This window comes from Toxorhynchites rutilus, chromosome 3 (assembly GCF_029784135.1).
Source record: "Toxorhynchites rutilus septentrionalis strain SRP chromosome 3, ASM2978413v1, whole genome shotgun sequence".
NCBI classification, from domain to species: Eukaryota; Metazoa; Arthropoda; class Insecta; order Diptera; family Culicidae; genus Toxorhynchites; species Toxorhynchites rutilus.
In genome coordinates, this window is record NC_073746.1 from 306,677,607 (window position 1) to 306,695,995 (window position 18,389).

The 18,389-nt window shown below is 39.6% G+C and overlaps 2 protein-coding genes across 10 annotated transcripts in view; both read left to right on the plus strand.

Moving 5' to 3' along the window:
• Positions 1–771: 771 nt before the first annotated feature.
• Positions 772–1,170, plus strand: LOC129774407 (dynein light chain roadblock-type 1-like). The gene has a single exon (XM_055778141.1). It carries the CDS (start codon positions 772–774, stop codon positions 1,168–1,170), a length of 399 nt encoding a protein of 132 aa, XP_055634116.1.
• A 15,776-nt stretch (positions 1,171–16,946) lies between these two features.
• LOC129780577 (dystrobrevin beta) overlaps positions 16,947–18,389 on the plus strand; it is a 158,996-nt gene continuing 157,553 nt past the window's right edge. For all 9 annotated transcript variants that reach the window (XM_055788981.1, XM_055788983.1, XM_055788982.1 and 6 more), the window contains exon 1: positions 16,947–17,238. The gene's annotated coding sequence lies outside the window, so the exon portion shown is untranslated. The remainder of the gene's footprint in view (positions 17,239–18,389) is intronic.

Here is an 18,389-nt window from a genome sequence, read left to right on the forward strand (position 1 = left end):
GATTCCACACGATTAAGTTAGACTTAAGTCTCTCTATGAAGAAGAAAACAAAACAAAAATAATTAGGCTTCGCAAATGCAAAAAATATACAACGATTCGTTTTTTTCCTGTTAGGGAAATATTGTCCCACAAAGATTACAGCATAACTCTAATTAGAAGGCATTTTTTTTGAAGCCTTGGTTCATCATGATGTTATCACGTGATATTATAATTAGAAAGCTAGCCGTCTCATATATGTGTATTTTTTCTTTTCTTTACCATCAATAGTATATACAGTACCTGGTTGATATATCTTTCATTAATAGCAACCCTTTTTCCTCATCGAAAACATTGTATACCAAACGTTCATCGCTTTCTAGAAAAGTATAGATAATTCACATTTTATTACCAACAACGACAGAAGGTAATAAAAGTCAACATAATATTCAAATGAACTCGCTAGACAAACATAGTCTACTATTGGCACCCCCCGAACTTTAGGATAGACAATTCGAATATCGTTCCCCCCTCTCTTCGGTTTAATTTTTGACTTCCGTTCTTCAACCGTGGTCATTACTTTTCCCACTTTATTGCCTTTCTATGTCATAGTACAAATCAATTAATTCAACCCTTTAAATCTACTGGCACTATCCTGAGCAAGAAAGTTTATTCGGGTTCTGGATTTGTTTTTCGATGTAATACACGCACAACGGAAACCACAAAACATCCTTCTCCGATCATTTCTCCGATGTAAGCTGCCAGTCAGTTGTTTGGTAACATCGGTTGAGGAAGATGGTAAGATACAATGTGGAAATTGAAAACTCGTTGAACACGAAACGTGTTGATGATCATTTTTTTCAGGAGACCCCCCAACAGGAGGAGAAAAGCAGCTTTCAGCGGTACCTGGATCAGTGTTTCGAAAGCGTTCGGAAAACTAAATTAGTTAAGCAAGCAATCATCCTGAGCAAAACGGGAATCCCATTGAGAAGTACGTTTGATGATCCGGAGGTAACACTAGAGCAGTCCGGACTGTACGTTAGTTTAATGGATAAAGCCAGTGCCAGCATCAGGTGGATTGATCCCAGTGATGAGTTTTTGTATGTGAGAGTGAAAACGCGAAACAATGAAGCAATTGTCGGAATGGATCCCGATGATGGTCTAATATTTGTAACGGTCCAAAAACCGGAATGAGAGTATTGAAACTGTAATAGTGTCCTGTAACTATACAAATGATCCAATTTATTACATCGTGCAATATAAGCTGATATGTTGGAATAAATTCATTCAGTTCTGATGAGTAACTTGTGATTTGTGAAACGATAGAATTAATGCCAATAATATTTCAATGGTAATGAGTGATTACATATGACGTCGAATAGAAAATTTTTCACAGTGGAATTTACCTTAGACGAAATAAAACACGTCTGAAAAACTAATGTTTTTATTTGTTTTGTAAGCTAATTTGAAATTATTGTCAGAGACGAACCATACCAGGATGCCGAAAGACTCTCTAATAAAAAACAAAATGAAATCTTTATGTTCAATAAATGAATCTGAATTACATGATTTCAAAAATAGTGCACAACCGCCCGAGCGGTCTAAGGCACTTTCTTTTCTTTTTCGATGAAAAACACGACCGTCCTTCCTGCGTCTTTATAACAACCCTGCCTTTATTTTCTATTCCTAGAATAATATATTAGGCTGTCAAAAAAGTCATGCAGCATTTTTTTTTTGAATTTTCATTTGTTCATAAAATTAGTTACAATCATCTGTTTTAAGTCAAATATGCGCCGTTTTGTTCGATGACTTGTTCCCAACGAGATGCCAACTTCATAATACCCCTGTTATAGAAGCTCGCTTCCTTATTGGCAAAAAACTCGGATAGCCAATTTTTACAGGCTTCTTTTGTGGCTAACTTCTGACTACCTAGCTCGTTCGCCATGGACAAAAACAGGTGGTAGTCACTTGGTGCAAGGTCCGGACTATACGGCGGATGCAAAAGAACCTCCCATCCGAGCTCCCGGAGCTTCTGGCGCGTCACCAAAGAAGTGTGTGGCCTGGCGTTGTCCTGATGGTAGACAATGCGGCCTCTGTTTATCAAAGATGGCCTCTTCTTCATGAGTGCTACCTTCAAGCGGTCCAGTTGTTGGCAGTACAGGTCCGAATTGAGCGTTTGGCCTTGGGGAAGCAGCTCATAATAGATTATTCCTTGACAATCCCACCAAACACACAGCAGAACCTTCCTGGCCGTTAATGAGGGCTTGGCCACCGTCTGAGCCGCTTCAGCGGGCTTCGACCACGACCGTTTGCGCTTCACGTTGTCGTAAGTGACCCACTTTTCATCGCCAGTCACCATCCGCTTCAGAAACGGGTCGATTTTGTTGCGATTCAGCAGAGATTCACATGCGTCGATACGGTCAAAGATGTTTTTTTGCGTCAACGTGTGTGGCACCCATACATCGAGCTTCTTTGTGAATCCAAGCTTCTTCAAATGGTTAATAACGGTTTGATGACTTATCCCCAGCTCTTGGCCGATGCTACGGCTGCTACTAGGCCGGTCTTTCTCGGCTAATTCAGCGATTTTGTCGCAATTTTCGACGACAGGCCTTCCGGAGAGTGGCGCATCTTCGACGACCTCTACACCAGAACGAAAACGTTGAAACCATCGTTGTGCGGTGGAAATGGAAACTGTATCGGGTCCATAAACTGCACAAATGTTATTGGCAGCTTGAGATGCATTTTTGCCTTTGTCATAGTAGTACTGTAAAATATGTCGGATTTTCTCTTTATTTTACTCCATATTTGCGACACTATAACTCACGAACGACTTAACCAAACAAAACACTGTCAAGGACTATATTATAGCGCGAAAATACCTTTCCAACAAGCTATAGTATGACTCGATACAATGAATACAACTAGAGCTACGCGCTTACAACGACACCTCGCGGAAATACCGCAGGACTTTTTTGACAGCCTAATATATACAAGTTTTTCTTAAACTTATTACCTCTTTAGAATACGATAAGCTCGCCGCTATCTTAACACCAAAGCATAAACAAAAACCTTATCGTAAAACTAGACCATTGAATCACACGATGATCCTCAAACAGGATCGTGCATGAGGGATGTATTTATTTATTCGGGATCGAGGGGGGAGGGGGGCCCCCGGGGGCAGAATGAATTGAATTTATGAATTTATATGAAGAAATAGGATAAATATGATTTGTGAGGGGGAGTTGGGGGGTGCAAATCGATTTTTCCGCCCCGGGTGAGACACAGACTCTTCCCTAGGTGCAAATGTTTCTACTTTTCTGGCTGAAGGAGGGGGTGTAAATCAACACATTAGTCCCGGGTGCGAATATTCACTCGACGCCACTTCACGTAGGACTGTGCAGGACTGTCAATTTAATTAACTTATCAAACATCCTAGTAGTGTATCTGTATCTACAACGCTTCCAAGAACATCATTTCTAAAGAATTCATCCACAAATTATATCATGCAACACCTTTCCCAGAACGGCTACAAAAAATCCAAAATCGACCGTCACTGTTGGGAAAATTCTTCTTCCTATCTGGCAACATATTGCAGTTGTTGACGCCACTTTTGATCCGAAAAGAATGCACGAATTCGCGAAAACTGAATGATCGATCAGAAAATCACCAATAACTAGTAAGCCCAAGACGCTCCTAAATACACACAAGCGTATTGCTTTTTATTATTTCGGATATCACATTAGAATGCAACAAAAAAAATGCATTGAATTGTATTGAAATAACTCTTTAGTGAAAGGTGGCCCTGAAAAGCGGCATATTTTTATGAAATGAATTCGTTTGAAAAAAAAAATGAAAGTTTTTGTTCTCGCTGGCTATATGTCGAAATTTGTGTTCTTATTGCCGATGCATTCAATGCATTTGCTCTTCTGGACACACTGAATGCAGTTATAGGAATTTTTCGCCTGTATCATCACCACCATTACATTAGGTTGCGCTTAATTGGGTTACGGATCTTCTTTTGATGCCATTAAAAATTACCGGTTGAATTATAGACACAATCAATTTTTGCAGTTCATTCGTCTCTAGCCTTGGAAAAGGCCCTTGGGGAAACTCTGATTCAACTCCTTGCCTTGCAAATTATGCTCTTACTCATTCAGTTTTGCTTTGCTTCCCGGTTGGAAAATGAATGATCAGTTCAGGGAAAAGCGAGTGAAATTTATACGATTTGACTGTCTGTATAGCATACCTAATAACTGTCTAAATTCGTTGGTTTGAGTTCACGATGGGTAGACAATATTTTTTTTTTTTTTTGCATCAGAAATCAAGTTTTTCGTTTCACTTTACTTTTTTTTTCACTGGACGTAAAATACGATGGTGTGCGTAACAAGATCCATATCAGAGGGAGTAGAAGTGTGGATTGAGGTCAGGTTGAACGAAGAGACAACACAGATTTGAATTTATTTGGCATTATTTATTTACTTGAAGCACGTTTTTCTTATCCTAACATAACTTATTTTATATACACTTTCCGATATACTCACAAAAATTTATAATTATAATATAAAATTATCTTCAGATACAATTGAACACTAATTCGATACGGAGAAGTTTATTTTCATTCATAATTTCTATTTGAAAATGGTTCATTCTGACTTAAAAACCATCATTATCTTTGCCACTTCACTAACTCGTAGAACAAAGTTCAACGACGTGTCGTTCATTTCGTTTTCATCGTGATGTGAAGTATGGTAAGGCCCATAATCTCTTGACAAATAAAGTGAACCATAAATTTAACTAATGTATTTCAACATATCATACTTCTGTTATCAAATCTACGTTTTCTAGTTTTCTCTGATTTCTCCGTATCTATTTTTTTCCGCATGCCAAAATAGCAGGAAAATACCAATTGTTTAAAATTTGTGAACACCATGAATGTGAATGTCACATCGGTTGAATAATTAATACAAAAAATTGGTACAGCTAAGAAAATACATAATATGAAGAACGCATATTTCTCTCATGGGGAATAATTTCCTGAAATTTTATAACATTTGGCAACCTTAACATCTCGCGTGTTATCTAGCACATGGTCGACGAAAATGCAGAAAAAAGAGTAAGAAGCCAGTTTTCATCTCTTGAGAGAGAATAAGTATTGACCAGAATAGTTCATCAGTCATCTTCGCTTTCAGTGCTCGTCAATTCATTTTCTAGTCAATTCACATCATGCGTAGAAATATTTCCCATCAATTGATGTAAACAACTTTACGATCTATTATGAAATGTTTTATTTTTCTTAAAAACGTATTCGTAAACGTATTAACAAACAAAATGTATGCATGTATTATTCTCTTTGCTTATTCCATGCCAACATACTGTCGAAAACGAACTAACTGTCAATTTTAGAGCATTGATTTTTATTTGAATAATAAAAACATAGGAATCCACTTAAAAATTCGAAATAAACAATTAGGAGCATCTACCATTTGAAATTATCACTACTAAATGGTTCCATAGACATCTTCTGCAATGGTACTAAAATGGTACTAACGTTGCTAGAGGAACTTCACCGTATCAACGCAGTATTACTAGCATCATTTTCATTGGTGCTTAGTTGAGATTTCTATGCCGAATTATACGCTTTGGATGTATTCTAAGTGGCAAATTCTAGAATACGCGTGACCACAGTGCAAGTCGAAATGCAATTTCTATGAAGAAAAATTTTCCGACCAGAACGGGAATCGAACCCGAAACTGGGAAAGTAAACACCCTCCATATTCCCCAGACATTGTTCCCTCTGATTACCATTTGTCTTATCTTATGAAGAAATCAAAGGTTGGTTGATAACTGGATCGCATGAAAATCGTGTATTGCCTCATCTATGGGTATGGTAGTGGGAATGCTTTGAATGCAGTAGCAGTAAGTTTTATGTTCCACAGGAATACCTTTTTCATTTTCTCAATAAATTTTCAAATATCCACTTAAGTCTCATCATTATAATTAATGAATTAATGAATTAATGAATGTTTCATTCAAGTTTTCTTTCACCACTCGTCGAAATGCGTTTTACTCTATTAAGTAAAATTCTTATTTGATTCGGATACAATAATTTTCATTCATAATTTACACACTCTTCACACCAACGAAACACACAAATCGCAATGTTGTCAACGTGAATCGTTTAATTCATTCTATATCGTTCATTATAACGGACATCTGTCAGTGATGGATCCCGTTTCACGCTGGATGTAACGCTGCCGTGCTTGCAGCGTAACGTACAATAAACCAAAACAACTCTCGGAAAATCAATGAATGAACAACGGTATACTCATCCGTTCTCGCGGGTAAACAAATACAACATAATTTCGACACATTCTGCGTCTTCTCTCTCGTTTCATGTTTTTGCGATAACTCTTTTTTTTACGCTGGAGATTCCTCTCTCGGGTACTCATTTTTCTTGAATGTTTTCCATGCTACCGTGCAATGAACGGAATTTGTTTTGTTCCAAACAATGATGAAATGGTTGGGAAACTGATTTTTGCAATGTTTCGAAAGACGGGAATGTAGCACCACACAAATCACTAACTAAAAAGCAGATTAACATGCAATTTATGTATCTAATCGTTTCAAAGTTGACACAACATAGAAATGAAATGCTCATTCTACCGGAAATAGAAAGTGAGGTTTATAATAAAAAACGTAATTGTTCAATTGGTAGAAATATGAAGCTTAGTTGATTATGAGTGGTCAATTATTTTTTTGTTGTATATTTGTTTTTCTCCATCCCAAAACTTTGTAACTTTTTTAATCGTTGTAAAAATATCTGGAGGTTACTGATATAAAGAAATCTTGATTATGTGTCTGTTCCTCTTTCGAATGGTGTGTTCCTAGATAACAACTATGTAATATTAAATAATCCTACATATAAAACGAACATAAAAAAGGGAAAAAATAATTACATTATTATTGTTTTTCTTATTTTTGCCATCACTGTATGGTTGCCAACTAAAATTTTCAAAAATTAGGATAAATGAAAATAAAAATCAGTAAAAATCAGGATAATTAAAATTGGAAAGTCCGAAAAGTCCGTGATCATTTTTAGGAAAATAATAGCAACATTTTTGACGTAGAACTACGTCTTTCAGGAAGGGTGCCAAATCAGAAAACAGGTCACGTTTTTGTGAAATAAAGTTAACGTTAATAACTATTTTCTCAGTGGACAAATTCTGATACTTTGCGCACCAATTGAATCGGAAATTCTCTAAGATTCGTTTGATATACTATATAGTTCAATCCACTAATACCTAAACAGTTTAAATTGATGAAAACTGGAAGCATTCTCATTTTCTCATACATTTGTTTTGCCGCATTCCCGAACAGAGCTGTCAATAACGAGCAACTGATACATTCATTTCTACCCGTTTTCAACATATTTGGTTTAAATAAGCCATCCGTGATTTGAAGCCACACTACTTCTCGTTTGGTGGTCATCGAAGCAACATGGTTGCCGCAGAGCGTCGAGCGGGAGAGGATTGTTTTCTTGTCGGGTGACAGAGGAGTATGGGATAGAGTTTCTCTCCACATGGGGCCCTTCTCAGGGCTAGAGGCGGAAACCAAAAATAGAATAGAATGAAAACACAGATGCGAATGAGCTAGCATTACACAACTAGCGGATATCATACATGCCTAATGCTGATTTCACATGCCTAATGCTGATTCCACATGCATACACACACAGCTCGATACAAGGAGAGGAAGCCCTTTGTATCGAGGTGTGCTGCGACAAATAAGAGCAGCATACGAGATTTTTTTTGCGCTAGTGCGGATGTGGAAGAGTTTCCAGAATTTTGGAATATAGATATACACTGCATTTATTTAGATAAACGTTTATTTCATGAAAGTATGCTTTCGAACTCCAGCAGGGTAACCTTACTGTTGCATGTTGTGGGGTTCGATTACATCTCAAGCAAAATATAGGAGCAAATGTGTTTATAGTTTGTGATTGATATCTGAGCAGGAAGGAGAAAGTCTGATGCGGGTTGAACCAAATAAACGAGAAATACTGATAGCATTCGACTCTACTCGGCTCTTTCGAGTCTACTGAAGTAATAAAAAATTAAACAGCTAAAAAGATATTACAAAAATTTTGATGCATTCTAAAATAATATCCGAAGTGATGAACAAGTGTGTTGAATAACATAATTCCGTAGTTCTACGTCAAAAACTGATACAACCCATTACAATTTTTTTTAAATTTAAATCTAATATTCACAGTTTTATTCCACAATCATTCGTCAGTTTTCACGCAGGATATAAATTTCATTATCATGTTTGCTTTGTCGTCGAAAACTGTTCAAGGTTTTTTATGCTGTTCATAGAATCGAAGTTTTTTTCCTTGAAGGATCTTTGGGACAAAGTATGACAAGCTGGCATCCTTGAAGTAAGAAATGAGAGAAACAATTTTGCAACACTATCTTGAACGATCATTTATTGAATTAGCGTTGACGGCATTGAGCTTCATGTTCTGTCATTGTGAAGCGAAAATCATATTTGATACTATTAATATAAAAAAAAATAAAAAAAAATAATTTTACGTTTCCGCATCGAGTATGTGTTCTACGTAATAGAGGAACTCGTTTTTTAAATTGTGAAATATATTCAACAAAAAAATGTATTTGATGATGATTTTATATTATAACAGCAAGCTTTTGTAGTAATATCAAGAAATGTGTAGACAAACGGTAAAATAAAAGCCAGGACAACATTTAAAAACCAATAAATAATTATTTAATAATTATTTAAAATCAAAATATAACGATTTGCAACTACTTTCGGACATTCTAATCTGATAATGTATCTTTCTTTCTTCGCCAACTTCAAGATTTAATAAATGATGACAATGATCCCTCCAGCAACACGAATCGCTTCGGAATAGATACATAAAAATCCAACAAAGATTAAACATTATAGAAGTGCGAACCGAATGGTTTATTTCCTATAAGGGGCTGTCCACATACCAAGTGGGGGGTGAGGGGTACGAAAATGTCCACGCTTGTCCACGGTGAGGGAGGAGGGAGTTTAGATAATGTCCACGTGGACACATAAAATGAATATTTCTGAAAATACTATATGATCAAAAATGAATGATATCTGCTCTGCATTTTCATCGAATTTCAATCTTGCCGCTCCTTACGTGTACTCCATATTTTTCAATAAAAGACCATATTTTTCCATATCGTTGAACTGTTTCGCTGAAATGCGTATTCTGAGAGTAACGCACATGAACTGAGAGTGATGAACTTATTGACATTCCGCCAGGACGAAGACACCATCAAAGATACTCAGAATCTTGTAATTTGAAAAAATGCACGACATAGTTTTCTTAGTTACGGGTTTGTTGTTGTCTCTGTCTTTCGAGAACTCCAAAGGTGATGAACCAAAGGAAAATGAACAACGAATTACCTGGTTATGTAGAACGCTACTATGTATCGATTCCATACTATTGGATCTTGTATCTGGTGAGATTGGAAAGGAATTCTGATTTATGTGCTTCTACAAAGCTTCAATAAATTCTAACAAGTACTGCTCATAACTAAACGAAATTAAAGTCAGCGATCTAGAACAAACTAACAGAATTATCCAATATGATAGACGTCGTATTCCACCGGACAAAGGCTTTGACAGTTCGGCCGAAAATGTTCTGTTTCCCTAAGGAGTGCTATTTCACCCGTCGCCCTCACCAGGTATTGATCCTTCCGGTTATCAATTGTTCGGGCCACTTTTCTTGAGCGCAATAATTTCGACTTATAGAATAGCATGGAAAAGAACCTTGCTCAGTTTTTCAGGAATAAGATTTAGGCAATCAATAGTTTGAAAAAGAGGCCACGCAGAGAAACTCGATGTTTGGAAGCTGCATGAATTATTCTAAAGGAAGTTGATTGACTAATTTTCATCAGCGAAGCACAACTATATCAACACATTTCTGGAGCAAATAATCACGGTTGATAGAAATGGGAAAAATACGATATCGTTCGCAAAAGATCATGGGATAAGCGAGACAAACCACTACAAATATTATCAAAGCCTTGACTCCAAAAAAGGGACGCTGTGTGTATGGTGGAACTGGAAGCAAATCTTCGATCATGAGGAGTTACATAGCCAAAAGGTTAATTCAGTGTTGTGCGGTTCACAACTGGATAGTTTTCACGAGGCGATTATGGAAGAAACCACCAAAATCGATGAACAGAAAAGTGTCACATTAATCTCTGATGACGCGCTTAAAAAACAGGGCGATTAGTTGGGAAGCTTTGATGGATCCACGGTATAGCCCAGACCCTGCAAACACCTTTGCGATCTATTAAGAAATCATCGAGTTATAAGCGCTCGAAATCTTTAATTTTTTGCTACTTGTTCAGTGCCTAGATTTTCATTTTACCCCCTAATCTTCCAGTTAGACGTAGTCTTACTTCAAAAAAAATCATTCAGAAATTAAACAGAAAAACGCGGATACTATTTAATTGACCCAATATATTCGAATAATTGTGTATCTATAATTGTGATGCTTTGGATTTTTTCCCTGAACCCCTTTACGGGTAGTGGTAACTATATTACCATCAACGATTTTATTTTTTCTCTTCTTTAACAATAAATTATTACTTCTAGCCTAACTGTGGTAACTAGTTCTAATATCTAGCAACGTGCTTGATTTTTTTGGGCGCGAAAAAAATTTAAAACTACAGTAAAACCTGTTTTTGTGCGGTTTTATTTTGTGCGATATTTTTTGTGCCGTTTCTGTTCTTGTGCGGTTTTTTTGTGCGGTGTGTGAAAAGAAGCATATTTGACGAAGTTATCGTCCATTTAGTTTTTTTCGATGGTTTATATGCATTTCAGTGCGATATATACGCTAGACGGGCAGGTGGCAACTATAATGCCACCAATTTTTTAATAGTTTTTAATTGTTTTGTTTATTGCAAAGTCTCTTTGTATTTCAGTGTATGTGTATGTAAACATGTTGCTGTATTGTAATTTGCGTTGATTGAATGCCTAGTTTTCACAGTCCGTTAGAGAATTAAAACCGGCACGAATTTGACAATAATCTAATTTTTTTCCAAGACTTACGAGGTTGAACAGAAAGATCATTGGTACATGAAGCCAGCGATCACGATGCAGGTTTGTTGGAATTATATAAGCTGTGCTTCATCTAATTATCCATATCTGTGCTACAATGTAATTGAAGCCAACTCTGTTATAGTTTGGAATTAATGTGTAACATTTGACGTTTCTCTGCTGTACTGTACTTTATCATTTTTCTTTTTTTCTCTCAATAAAACCTGTAACGACACGGACGTACATTATCTTTACTGCGCGTTTTCATTATATTAACAGGTTATGTGCCCTGACGCGGAAATTTTTTCGTCGTGTGAAAAGTGATTATTCGGTACGCGGGTGATAAAATGATTGGAGGCGAATGCGAAAACGATGCTGGAACCTCGGTTCGAGGAAATATAGCACCAGCTGGAGGAGCTGGCACGGTAGTTCACAACATTTCGAGTCTTCCGGGAATCGAGCGACTCACTGGTCGAAGTAACTGGCCCACATGGAAGTTTGCGGTGCAAACATATTTGGAGCTGGAGGATCTATGGAGCGCTGTCAAGCCGGAGAAAAATGAGGACGGAACCGACAAAATAGTTAACGCCACATCCGATCGCCGAGCGAGAGCAAAAATCATTTTGCTGCTCGACCCCGTAAATTACGTGCACGTCAAAGAAGCAAAATCTGCCAAGGAAGTTTGGGCGAAACTGGAAAGTGCTTTCGACGACACAGGATTGACAAGAAGAGTTGGATTGCTGCACAAGTTGATAAAAACTGAGCTGTCCGCTTGTTCGTCGATGGACGACTACGTCAACCGGATTGTTACGACCGCACACCAGCTGAATGGAATAAATTTCCCGATTTCCGACGAATGGATAGGAACATTGCTACTGGCCGGTCTCCCCGATGAATATCGTCCGATGATTATGGCTCTTGAGAATTCGGGTACGCCGATTACAGGCGACGCAATAAAGACAAAGCTGCTGCAAGAGGTAAAATTTCCAGCGGAGGACGCTGCATTGCTGGCAAACCAACGGACGGGAACAGTGAGAAGCAGCGGAGTTGGAAACTTTAAACCGAAGAACGAAGCGAAGAATAATCCCCCGAAAGGACCAAAGTGCCGGAAGTGTCACAAATTTGGACACATTGCTCGAGAATGCAGAAGCGTATAAAAAGATGCTTTCTGTGCGGTATTATCAACTTTTTCGTCAAAGAAGGTATCTGATTGGTTCATTGATTCTGGTGCAAGCGTGCACATGACGAACAACCCGGAATTTCTGGAAAATTTGCAGCCATCGAGCGGATCTGTTATTGCTGCTAACGGAAGCGGGATGAAGGTAACGGCAACTGGTTCGGCCAGCTTAAAGCCGACATGTCAGGAGAATTGCATTCCTGTTCATGATGTTCAACTAATCCCGGAGCTTTCTGTAAATCTACTTTCCGTAAATCAAATAGTTAAAAAAGGATATACTGTTGTGTTCACTGATGCTGGATGTAAGATTTCGAACAGCGACGGTAGAATTATTGCCACAGGTAGTCACGAGAATGAGTTGTTTTCACTCAAACAGCGGCCGGCGGATGTGAAGAATGCTTTGGCTTGCTCGATAGCAACCAGCGCGAAGGTTTGGCATCAGCGGCTGGGACATTTGAACTTCAAAAGTGTCAAGAAGTTAGCCAACGGATTGGTGGATGGAATCGCAATCAACAACACAAATACGATAAACTGCAAGGTGTGTGCAATGGGAAAACATTGTCGGCATCCCTTTAGCAAAGAAGGTTCACGTGCAATGGAAATACTCGATGTGGTGCACACAGACGTTTGCGGCCCCATGGAAGTGAAATCACTTGGCGGAAGCAGGTATTATATTGTATTCGTAGATGACAAATCTCGGAAGATGTGGACGTATTTCCTCAAAACGAAATCGGAAGCCGAAGTATTGAGAACCTTCCAAGAGTTCCATGTGATGGTCGAACGACAATCCGGACGGAAAATAAAGGTGGTTCGTAGCGATAACGGGAAGGAGTACGTAAATAAAGGATTCGAAAAATATTTAAAAATACACGGTATTCAACACCAGAAAACTACCGTATACACCCCGGAGGAAAACGGCATGGCAGAGCGTGCAAACCGTTCCATTGTTGAACGTGCTCGTTGCTTACTGTTCGAAGCAGGGCTGGCAAAGACGTTTTGGGCTGAAGCCGTACACACATCCGTTTATTTGCTTAACCGGTCCCCTACGCAAGGTCACGACTTTACTCCCGAACAAGTCTGGTCCGGAAAGAAACCGAATGTGTCCCACCTTAGGATCTTCGGCACCAAGGCGATGGTGCAAGTGCCCAAACAAAGGCGACAGAAGTGGGATCCCAAGTCCCGCGAATGCATTTTCGTGGGATACGACGGCAACACGAAAGGATATCGGCTCTATGATCCGCAGTCGTGTAAAATTTCCATCAGTCGCGAAGTGTGTTTCATCGACGAAGGTATATCAAGTTCACCAGTTGAGAAGCAGCATCCAGTTTTGATCCCGCTAGACGTCGAGTTCATCGCTTCACCGATAACTTTGGTCGAGAAGAGCGAAGACAACGACGACGAGGAAGAGTCCTTCACGGATTGCAACAGTGAAGACGAGGGAGATTTCAACGGTTACGACGTGACTCCTGTGCTCTCACCGCGCAAAACTTCAAATCCACCTCAGTCACAGGTGTTGAGGCGTAGCGGTCGGGAGCACAAAATTCCAGGCAAGTATAATGACTATCAAATAACGAATAAAGGTCTGCCGCATTCTAAAATTTTACAGAAAGCTGGTACGAACGAGAGCGAATTGGTTGCACCAGCCCAGCTCACATCCCAGGAGCAGTTCAGTGGGATCGCAACCGCGATCGATATGGATCCAATGACTAGTGGTGATCCGGTTACACATCAAGAGGCGCTATTGCGGGATGACGCGACACTCTGGAAACGAGCAATGCTTGAGGAGTATGATGCGCTGATGGCAAACGACACGTGGATACTAACTGAGCTGCCTGAAGGAAGAAGACCGATCAAATGTAAATGGGTCTTTAAGACCAAGCACGACGCAAACGGCAACGTGAACAGACACAAGGCCCGCCTAGTCGTAAAAGGCTTCTCGCAGCGAGAGGGGGTGGACTATAACGAGACCTACTCACCCGTGGTCCGTCATAGCTCCCTGCGATACCTTTTCGCCTTGTCAGCCAGGCATGGATTCTCCATTGACCAAATGGATGCAACAACGGCTTTCCTCCAAGGAGAGTTGCCAGAAGAAATTTACATGGACCAGCCGCCGTGTTTTCAAAGGTCCGACCAGCCAAGACTGGTTTGCCGTTTGAATAAAGCTCTCTATGGCCTTAAACAATCGAGCCGCGTTTGGAACGCTAAACTCGATGCGGCGCTGCGTAGGTTCAGACTGACATCTTCGAATTTCGACCCATGTTTATATTATCGTATCGAATGCAATAGGATGATATTTGTTGCGATATACGTAGACGACGTGATCATCTTTTCCAATGATGATATGTGGACCAGCGACATCAAGAAGAAGCTGCACAACACGTTCCAGATGAAAGACTTAGGACCAGCTAGCTCGTGCCTAGGAATGCGAATTACTCGGAAGAAGGATGCTGTAGCTCTAGATCAAGAAGCTTACATAGAATCGGTGCTTTCCCGATTCAACATGGGACAAGCGAAGGCAGTGTCGACCCCGATGAACTCCAGCATGAAGCTGACTAAGGAGACGGCTCCACAGACCGCGGATGAGATTGCAAAAATGAAAGCTATCCCATACCAGGAAGCTGTAGGCAGTTTGATGTATCTGGCGCAGTGCACCAGACCCGATATTCTTTTTGCAGTCAACCAATTAAGTCGCTTTAACGCGAATCCAGGAACCAAGCATTGGGAAGCGGTAAAACACCTGTTTCGATATATACGCGGTACGTCGAAACTTCAGCTGCGATACACCAAGGGAGGTAATACCGATTTGATCGGTTACTCTGACGCTAACTGGGCTTCGGATCTGGACGATCGTAAGTCAACCAGCGGATATATTTTTATGCTGCAAGGTGCTGCAGTGTCTTGGTGTTGTAAGCGGCAACCCACCGTAGCTCTATCTACATGCGAGGCCGAGTACATGGCTCTATCCGCCACCGTACAGGAAGCTATGTGGTGGCGTGGTTTGATGAAACAACTAGGTCTGGATCAAACCATCGAACTGTGCTGTGACAATCAGAGTACCATCTGTATTGCCAAAAACAGAGGCTATACGCCAAGGACGAAGCATATAGACATACGTCATCACTTTGTATGCGATGCCCTCGATCAGAACATCGTAAGGCTGAGTTATGTAAGCACCGATAAACAGATTGCGGATGGTCTGACCAAGACCCTTGAACGGATCAAGTTAGAACGAAACCGAGCTGCAATGGGAGTGGACGCATCAGCTTAAGCGGGGGTGTTGGAATTATATAAGCTGTGCTTCATCTAATTATCCATATCTGTGCTACAATGTAATTGAAGCCAACTCTGTTATAGTTTGGAATTAATGTGTAACATTTGACGTTTCTCTGCTGTACTGTACTTTATCATTTTTCTTTTTTTCTCTCAATAAAACCTGTAACGACACGGACGTACATTATCTTTACTGCGCGTTTTCATTATATTAACAAGGTTCATTGTTCATTTGAGCTGCCATTTGTGTGTTAAACATACCAACACTACATAATTTAACGCGACATTCTTATAACTTGAATAGCATGACCGATATCGATTTTTTCTTTATCACTGCTGCTTTGTTCCGTGATTCCAATAACTATTTTGTAATGAAGCCCTAGATTTCTTTGTCTGATTTTTTTTTGAAAACATATACATCTCAATCAACTTACGGCGGATATTAATGGAGTATTGAAATAAAGAATTCCCGAGAATAGATTCAAAAGTAAATTTTTTATGTGGATTTTAGCGGTGAAAACAATCTCTTGGAATTGGGAAGAAACTAAATAGCTATACAAATAACTTTCCATGGAATGTTAGAAAACCAAATAAATGAATTTAAAACAAACCGTTATTATTAATTTAGCTAATATTTTTATCCATAAAACTATAAAATAGAAAATAGAAGCAATCCCAAAATGAAATTTACGCGAGGTTCAATTTTATGTTGATCTTTTTAGAAATAATTGGTGTAATGTCCACGTGGTCAACAGGGGGAGGGGTATAGGAAAAGTCCACGTTTGTCCACGGTGGGGAAGGGAGATGTTCAAAAACATGATTTTTCTGTCCACGAGGTATGTGGACAGCCCCTAAGCTGTTGAGACAGTTCTCAATTCCAACATTTGCAGTGTAATTATTACGGATAATTTTTTTATTCTAATGAAGTAAAAACTACAAAAATCAGGATCATTTCAGTAAAATCAGGGAAAATCGAGTGTTTGTCAGGATATCAGGGAGTGTACCAAAAAGTCTGGGAAACCTTGAAAAATCAGGAAGGTTGGCATCTCTGACTGTATGTAATCCTCGATGGTAACACATGCAAAAATAGTTGTCTTGTTCTTCCAATGATTGAAAGACACTATCCAAGGAAACCCGGAAACTGATGAATTTGTTGTAAAACTATCGCTTGATAAACTACGTTCTCCGAAAAACTTCCCAACCAACCATAGCAGAAAAACTCAAACATGAACCGAAGTTTCTACAGCATCATTGTAAACCCAATTTCACCGGATTCACTCTAGCATCTGTACCAAAATCTCACCGCTGCACGGTTCAAGTGGAGCATTTTTCACACTAATAACAACACAACGCATAACTTTGCTGGCCGCGGCAAAGCCCCAAAGCTGCTGGAACAAACTCTCAGAACAGTTTGCGCTTTGACACAGTTCGGTCGAGCTTTCCTTCGCTACGGTGTCTCCAATGGCGGATTGAATTTACTTTGTATCTGAAGTGTGTGTTGTTCCTTGGCTCTCGCTCTCTCTCGCTAGCTCGCTGTCTATTTCAGTCTTTTATTCCGACCCACACCTACAGTGTGTGTTCTCGAGGAGAGGAAGCAAAAGTTCGATTCCCAGACGAGCCAGGAAAAAACTGGCACAATTTTCTGCTTGTTCGGGCTAGGAAAAGTGCCTCGATTGGTGTCTTGACGCGACCAGGAAGTTCTTCGATAAAAGGTAGTTAAAATGTGGTGTACTAAAATTTATTCCATTCATATTACGTCCGGAAAGTAAGCTCCCAAATTGTGTTCGCAATTTTTTCTCGCCCTCGCGAAGGAGGTGTGTTACTTTTTTTTTTTTGCCAGAGGGGGGTTTCTGGAAGTGATAAGCGATGTCTTAAGTGTGAAAAGGTGCAACGAGGATGGTTTGCGTTTGTAATGCTGAAATTCGTTATGGCATTTGCCTACGGCCCTTTTTTTATTGTTGTTAACCAAGCATTATATTCCATTTAATCGTCCTTATGTGCACTGGTAAGGATCTCGCTAACCAGGAAGTGAAAATTTTCTTACACGCAAAAGTGCTGTGAAGATAAGTGGAACCAATTGGAAAAAAGGAAGGAAACCAAAACGCCAAGTGATATGAGAAAAGAAAGTCCTGATTCAGAAGAGTAGTCCCCGTAATTTATACACACATAATGTGGTGGTAGGATTTTCCTGCCTTCAGTGGTGCTATTTTCTATGTGTGCTCGAGCTTGTTGTGTAGGAGGTGTACAGGTGTTTGTGCTGGATGAGCCCAGCACGCCTTTCTCGCGAGTGTGGGTGTGTTCTTTCGAAGCCAGCCCATGTGCGGTGTGTATATGTGTATCCGAGCCCGAACGCAAAGATAACAAGTGGGGTCCCGTGCGAAGGAATTTGTTGGTGAACATAAATAAAAATACAGCCAACCTGTTTCCGATAGCAGGTTGGGATCGGTATGTAGTTTCCTGAGCCTTGTGGCCGATTGCTGTGCATTAGAATCACCCTGAGTGATTACTGAGACTCTAGTTGAGAAAGAGCTTCCCAGCGAGTGGAGTGCGAAAGTATATCCAGTTATAGATAAGCTCTGACAGATTCTTGGAAGTTTCACCATACATAACACCTTACTTATATTACTACTAAATAGAGGAAGCATGGTATGGGCTACAGATGATCGTAATATCGTCGTCCTGCAAGTCTTATATGTCAAAAGTTGCGCGCACTATTATGACCGAATATTTCCGATTTGATGCTGCAAATATCCAAACCTGTTTTGTTCATCGAGAATTTGAGAAATGATAATTTCTATCGAGCTCTGGGTAGAGTATATTCTTATAGGAACAGCATATGAAAGGCTCGCGGAACGGAAATGAA

Bases quoted from the DNA above. Each gene is read 5' to 3' on its own strand.
- LOC129774407 (XM_055778141.1), top strand. From the start codon at position 772: ATGGTAAGATACAATGTGGAAATTGAAAACTCGTTGAACACGAAACGT.